At 64.0% G+C, this 6,480-nt stretch overlaps 3 protein-coding genes across 3 annotated transcripts; 2 read left to right on the top strand and 1 right to left on the bottom strand.

The window, feature by feature from the left end:
- Positions 1-2,970, top strand: JCM10292_004683 (uncharacterized protein; the record flags this gene model as incomplete). The annotated part of the gene is made up of 9 exons (XM_076652676.1): positions 1-233; positions 292-975; positions 1,058-1,234; positions 1,317-1,427; positions 1,486-1,601; positions 1,681-1,834; positions 1,924-2,028; positions 2,094-2,201; positions 2,257-2,970. Coding segments are annotated over 9 exons (2,402 nt in total), but the record flags the coding sequence as incomplete, so codon positions are not given.
- A 121-nt stretch (positions 2,971-3,091) lies between these two features.
- Positions 3,092-4,949, bottom strand: JCM10292_004682 (heme-dependent oxidative N-demethylase family protein; the record flags this gene model as incomplete). Its single annotated transcript, XM_076652675.1, has 10 exons — positions 3,092-3,253; positions 3,314-3,386; positions 3,448-3,528; positions 3,589-3,731; positions 3,791-3,939; positions 3,997-4,083; positions 4,144-4,469; positions 4,533-4,584; positions 4,643-4,768; positions 4,829-4,949. The coding sequence occupies 10 exons, from the start codon at positions 4,947-4,949 to the stop codon at positions 3,092-3,094; spliced, it is 1,320 nt and encodes a 439-aa protein (XP_076501792.1).
- A 399-nt stretch (positions 4,950-5,348) lies between these two features.
- Positions 5,349-6,258, top strand: JCM10292_004681 (uncharacterized protein; the record flags this gene model as incomplete). Its single annotated transcript, XM_076652674.1, has 4 exons — positions 5,349-5,376; positions 5,737-5,808; positions 5,879-6,076; positions 6,173-6,258. The coding sequence occupies 4 exons, from the start codon at positions 5,349-5,351 to the stop codon at positions 6,256-6,258; spliced, it is 384 nt and encodes a 127-aa protein (XP_076501791.1).
- Between the last annotated feature and the right edge of the window lie 222 nt (positions 6,259-6,480).

The raw sequence follows: 6,480 nt of genomic DNA, 5'->3' as shown, positions 1-6,480 counted from the left end.
CCCCCCCCCGCAGCGGCAAGAATGTCGCGTCGTCGTTCGCCAAGTCGGACGCCCAGTCGCACCTCGCCCGCCGCGTCCCCGAGCCCGACCGCGACCGCCTCCGCGAGACCAAGCGTCGCCGTCTCCTTGGAGACGAGAACGCCGCGGGCCAGAGCGACGGGACAAGGGCGCTCGCGAGTGCGCCGCCCGAGGGCAAGGTCCGCAGCGCGAGACACGCTCCACAGGATTCTGCCGTGCGTCTCTCGCTTCCTGTAGTGCAAGCGCTGCACTGACTGCTTGACCCGGGCGCAGACCGCCTCGACCGATGCCACCGGCGCCGCCGCCGCCTCCGCCGCGCCCGACCCGCTCGCGCACACGCTCGTGATCCACCCGGGCTCGCGCTGGCTCCGCATCGGCCGCGCGTCCGACCTCGCCCCCGTCGCCGTCCCCAATGTCATTGCGCGCAAGACGGGCGCGCCCGTCGCTGTCGACGACGGGGGAAAGGGCAAGGGGAGGGAGGTCGAGGTGCCCGTGCAGAGCGCCAACGGGGCCGTCGTCGGTGCCGAGCAGTCGCAGCAGCGTGAACAGGAGGAGAAGGAGGCGACACCACCGCTCGCGGGTGCCGCGCTCCCGCCGCTGCCGAGCGAAAACAACAACGGCGGGAGCGGCGGCGACGTCTCGATGGCCGAAGCGGACGACGACGCCGACGCCGACGCACAGGACTGGGACTCGTCCTCCGAGGCCGACGCCAGCGGAGGTGGTGCCGCGAGGAAGCCGCGCGCCGCGGGCGCGACGGACCCGCTCTCGGCCAAGATTGCGTCGCTCCGGGGCGACCTCCGCGCGCGCATGCGCGCGTACAAGCTCCGCGGGCAGGGCAACGGCAACTCGCAGGCGGCGACGTACAACGAGAGCGTGCGGCCGCAGGACATGGAGGAGGATTTCGAGGGCGACGTCGAGTGGACCACGGGCGAGAGCGAAGTGTGGGTCGGCAACAAGGTGCGTCTTCGAGGCGCAGACGTCGGTCTGAGCGGGACTCTTGCTCACGCTCGCCGACTATCGTCCACTATCTCTCACACAGGCGGTGCGCATCCCCGACGCCGCCGTGTCGGGCTACTCGCTCCGCTGGCCGTTTTCGCGCGGCGGGTTCAACACGCAGCCGTACCGCTCGTCGCCGCAGGAGCTCCTCGGCGACGTCCAGGCCATCTACACCCACACGCTGCGTGACGAGCTCGGGATCGAAGCGGAGGACATTCCCGTGCGTCTGCAGCCATGCACTGATCAGGGGGGCCTCTACTTCCGTCGAACCTCGCTGATGGCGCTTTCGGTTGGCCTCGCAGGACTACGGCGTCATCTTCCTCATCCCCGACCTGTACGACGAGGTGTACGTCCGCGAGATGTCGGAGCTCCTCCTCCGCACGATGGGCTTCAAGCAGCTCTGCCTCATCCAGGTGCGTCTGCCTGTTCCGAACTCTCGCTTCTCTCACTAACGGAAGGGCGCACGCATAGGAGAGCGTCGCTGCGACTTTCGGAGCGGGCCTGTCGTCGGCGTGCGTCATCGACATCGGCTCGCGCACGAGCAGCATCACGTGCATCGAAGAGGGCCTCGTCCTGCCCGAATCGCGGTGCGTGAACCCCGCTCATTCAGCTCTCCCGTCCAGTCGGAAAGCGGCGGTGCTGATGCGCTTGCGGTGTTCTGCACAGCATGCTGCTCGACTTTGGCGGCGACGACGTGACGACGTTCCTCCTCTCGCTGCTCCAGCGCATCCATTTCCCGTACAAGGAGGCCGACCTCACCAAGTGGTACGACTGGGTCGTCATCGAGGAGCTCAAGGAGCGGCTCGTCGTGCTCAGCGAGGTGCGTCGTCCGCGGACCAGTCTCGCTCGCGCTTCCGAGCTTCTCGAATGAAGCTCACGTGTTCGTTGACAATGGTGGGCGGGGTACAGGGCGACATTGGCCTGAACCTGTACGACTTTTACGTCCGCCATCCCGGGCTGCTCACCAAGAAGTACTCGATGCGCGTCTACGACGACTGCATCCTCGCGCCCTATGTGCGTTTCGCCCCGTCTCGCTCGCGCAAACCCCTGCAGCTGACTGACACATCCTCCTGTCACAGGCCCTCTTCGCACCCCGAGTCATCGACTTTGAGCAGAAGCGCGTCGTGCAGCACGAGCTGTGGGACAAGGAGGTCGACTCGAACGTCGAGATCGGCGCTTCCGACGTGGTGCGTCGCATTTGCCTGCAGCTGATTCACCCCGAGCTCAGGCTTCTTTGCGCAGACGACCGCAATGCGCAACTCGGTCAAGCACCTCCTCGTTGGTCCCGCCCCGCCCGCCGCTTCCGCTTCTACGCCCGCCCTCCCCGCCGCTGCCTCCTCCGCACTCCAGCGTGCCGACTCGTCGCACGGCGCCTCGCCCGCACCAGGCAGCAACGCCGCCACGCCCGCTCTCGAAGACCCAAACAGCGCGGCTTTCTCGACGCTCCCGCCGCAGGCTGCGCTCCCCGCGCTGCCGAGCGCCGCAGCTTCGCTTGCCGGCTCACCCGCGCCCGAGAACGGCGGCACGAGCGGTACGCCCAAGCCTCCCGCGGCCGCGCCGGCGCCGCCACCGCAGAACGTCGACGTGCGGTTCGAGTCGTCCAAGCTCCCGCTCGACGTCGCCGTAGTCGAGTCGATCCTCGCCGCCGGGCCCGCCGAGGAGCGCCTGAAAAAAGTCGCGGCCAACCTGCTCATCGTCGGCGGGACGGGCGGGATCCACAACGTCGGGTTCGCGGTGCAGAGCCGCGTCGCGCCCGTCATCATGGCGCGCGTGCCCGCCGTCAAAGAGGTGCAGTACGTCCCGTGCCCGAAGGAGATCGAGCCGGAGAACGTCGCGTGGAAGGGCGTCGGCGCGCTTGGGAGGCTCGAGGGCGCGCAGGACCTCTGGGTCCGACGGGAGGAGTACGAGGCGCTCGGCATGAGGGCGGTCAGGGAGAGGTGCTTTTACTGGGCGTAGCTGAAGCGACAACGGCTCGAGGTTGCTGCAATGCTCTGCGACCAAACCTCGGCGAAACACGTATTACAGGCCTGCGAAACAACCGCGTGGTACTCAGCGGCGGCATCTACGTGCTGAAAATCTAGTACGGATAGTTCTCCTCGGTCGTGCCCTTCTCGTTCAGCGTGACGATGCCTGCCTTGAGCTGCTCCTCGTGCTGCTGGTCCAGGTAGGGCAGCAGGACCGGGTTGAAGAGCTCGCCGCCCTTGTACCACGTAACGCTGCGGTCGCCTTGCGGCCAGCTCTGCGCGCGTGCATGACCGTCAGCGCGTGTGACGTGCAAGGGGCGAGACGGAGAGCGCACCCGAATGCCTGAAGCCATCCTTCCTGGAATGCCCGGCTCACTCGCCAAGTCGATCACCGGAATGAGGTACGTCCTGCACAGGCACAGTCGATGAGTACCGTGCTCCTTTGGGGGCAAGAGTGCGAGAGACGAACCGGATGGTAAAGAGGATGGCGCGGGTTTTAGGCAGTCGGCGCAGCGTTTGGCGCTCGGTGCGGAACCAGACTTGCGAGATGCTGCCAGACGCGGCAGTCAGCTCGGGAGCGTGTGGACGTTCCGGATGGCGATGAACGTACTCGGTAGCGGGACTCGGATGGACAACCTCTTTCGCCTTTTCCACCTGCTCAGCCTGCGGACCCTTGTTGAACTGGTCGAACAGCGCCTCGGTGCCATTCGTCTTGAGAGACCAGCTCAGGTGCTCGTCAACTTGGAAAAAGTACTGTAGGCGTAGGCTCGGTCAGTCGACAAGCAAGGTAGAGAAGAAGAGACGAGACAGACGTTGTTTCGCTCGACAAGCTTATCCTCTCGCAGGTTCGAGAAGAAGCGGTTCATCGCCTTCTGGTACTTCTCGGCATAGTTTGGCACGGCACCCTTGAAGTGAATATCGTCGAGCGTAAGGCCGATCTTGTCCTTCAGCCGCCAAAAGCCTGCAGTCGACAGCGTCAGACAGGGCGATGTCGACCATGACCGAGAGCAATACGCACCCGCAGTGCAGATCGAGCCGGCCTGGAAGCGGTACTGCCCCGTCTCCTCGTCCTCGACCATGAGTGCCAGGTCATCTTGCAGGAGCGCTGCGGATGCGACTTTGATCAGCATGACGGGCAAAGCGCTAGAGAGGCAGTCACACGCACATCCTGCCACGCGCATCGGGTTCCACTCGGGCCCTTCAGCCGCTTCGATGGCGACAAAGTCGAAGGTCTCGCCCGTCACAAGGTTCTTGACTACCTTGATCGCACCCGCCTCAACGCCAACGGTCGAGTCGCCGTGCGTGCTCTCGTCGCCCGCGACGTACGTTGCACGCTCGACCACAAAAAGTTGCGGGAAGCGCAGCGCGAGGAACGAGGCGACCTCGCACAGCGCCTCGAGCGCGTGCGCGTGGAAGCCTGGCTGCGTCTTGGTGCTCTCGAGCGCGGGCTCGCTCATGCGCTGAGTGCGGATCGAGACGGTCTTGGGGTACCTGTGCCGAGGAGATCCATCAGGTTGCGATTCCTGCAGGGGGATGGCGCGAAGCGGAACTCACTCCTGGTCAACCTGCAACCACTTGCTGCTGTCGGTGATGTTGCGGATGCCCACTGCAAACGACTTCCGTGTCAGACTCGTCTCGTGCGGGAACGTGCTTACTAAACTGACTGTGTTGCGGGTAAGTCGGACCCCAGCGGAACGGGCGGTATGGCAGCGGCTTGGTTGCCTCGAGCTCGGCGGGGCCATACGCGGGCAATGCGACGCCCTTGGCAAGCGGCCACAGGGACGGAGAGTCTGCGACGATTGACTCAGTGCACGAACATCCCGCGAGTGGTATCAGAGCGATTGACGCACTGGACCTTGCTGCCTTCTCGACCGGCGAGCAGACGGGAGGGGCAGCCTTCTTGGCATAGAAGCGCTGATACGCTAGCCAGAGAGCAAAAAGAGCGGCAGCGACAGCAAGATTGTTCAGCATCGTGGCCGTGCGATGGTGACAGAGGCACACGAGAGGGAGGGGCGATGCCGCGCGACGATACGTGCAGATCTTGGGGGAGGGGCGTGATAGCGCGCCAGAGCGCCTCGTCCCCCTTTCGCAAGACCTGTCGCGCGTCCGGCAGGCCGCTGGAGCGCATAGCCGCGCTCGCCCGAAGCTTCGGGCGAGTTGCGCGAGAGGCGGCGGCAGAGAGCGACACAGCTCGAGGGGGAATGTGCGAGTCTTACAGACGGTAGCTCAAGTGCTTTTGAGCAGTCTGAGCGTGCTTACAAACCAGCGAGTGGGTGCGCGTGTGATGAGGAGGAGCTCAAAGGCTCGCCCGCTTCTTTGCCTGGCGCTTCTCGTGTTCAACCTGCTGGAGGCAGTGTGGTATACTCTGGAATGCTCCCTGACACCTCTCAAGTACATAGTCGACGCGCCGCGCTTCTCCGTGGCCTGAGCGAGCCGCAGAGGCTCGTTTCCCCTCGTCGGTATCGCTTTGCCGCGCGGTGGCGCTTTATCCGCATGTGATCTGGCACTCGCGCTATCTTCCCGAGCCTCTCCACTTGGCTATCCTCCTCTGCGTCGCTGCGCCGCTCTGCTCTTGCTTCCTCTTCCTTCACTCGTCTCTCGCTCTCTGTCTCGCGCCGTCTGCTTCGATCCGCTCCATCGCACCTCTTCGCTCGCATCCTTTCCCACTTCCACCACCCCTACATCAACCGATACCAGTGAGTACACTCAACGCTTCTTCCCTCGGGCAGCGTGACTGACAGTTGCGGAACGTCCTCAGTGCCTATCACCGTCTCGAAGGACGCCGCCCACGAGCACAAGCTCACCACCCTCACCGCTACTTCCGCCATCGGTACGTCCGCTCCTTTTGTCCTATTGCAGCTCTCAAGCGTTGAAGCTGACCCTGTGGAGCGTCCTTGCAGACGACGTCTTTGCTTCGGACGACACGACTGCTCCCATCTCGGGCGGCATCTTTACGGTCACGGCTGGCGCAGAGTCGGACAACCTCAAATACTCCTACGGTTACAATGAGCTTAAAATTATCCTCGAGGGCACGATCGTGCTCGAGGATGCCGACACGGGCAACAAGATTGTCGCGACTGCCGGAGACGTGATCAAGAGTGCGTTTCTGACCCTTTCTCGCGCCTCTCCACGCCACTGCCAAGCCCTTCGACCTTCTGTGACACCTGAGCTGACGCCCAAATGCCTTCCAACAGTCGACAAGGGGACGACCGTCATCTTCTCGTCGCCGGACCAGGGCCGCGCCTTCTACGTTGGCCAGCGCAAGCTCCGCGACTTCTAGAGCAACTCACACCTCGCACTGGACCGTATAGAGAAGGGACAAAACTTGCATTTTCAGTAATTCGCAATCGGTGTTCTGGTCATGTAGGATGATTCGAGCGAGGCCGCAGACTGAAGGAGCAAAGCCGTGTATCTCCCAATCAGACTCACTGGTCTACAGCACGCTCTATTCTACACAGTTGTACAGCCAGCATCACGCACCATGCCGCTTTCGCTCGTCGAC

The sequence above is a fragment of the Rhodotorula paludigena genome, assembly GCF_050403205.1.
Source record: "Rhodotorula paludigena JCM10292 DNA, Rt_paludigena_JCM10292v1_ctg85, whole genome shotgun sequence".
Lineage (NCBI taxonomy): Eukaryota > Fungi > Basidiomycota > Microbotryomycetes > Sporidiobolales > Sporidiobolaceae > Rhodotorula > Rhodotorula paludigena.
Note: the sequence above shows the minus strand (reverse complement) of the source record. Positions and strands in the feature narration are given on the sequence as shown.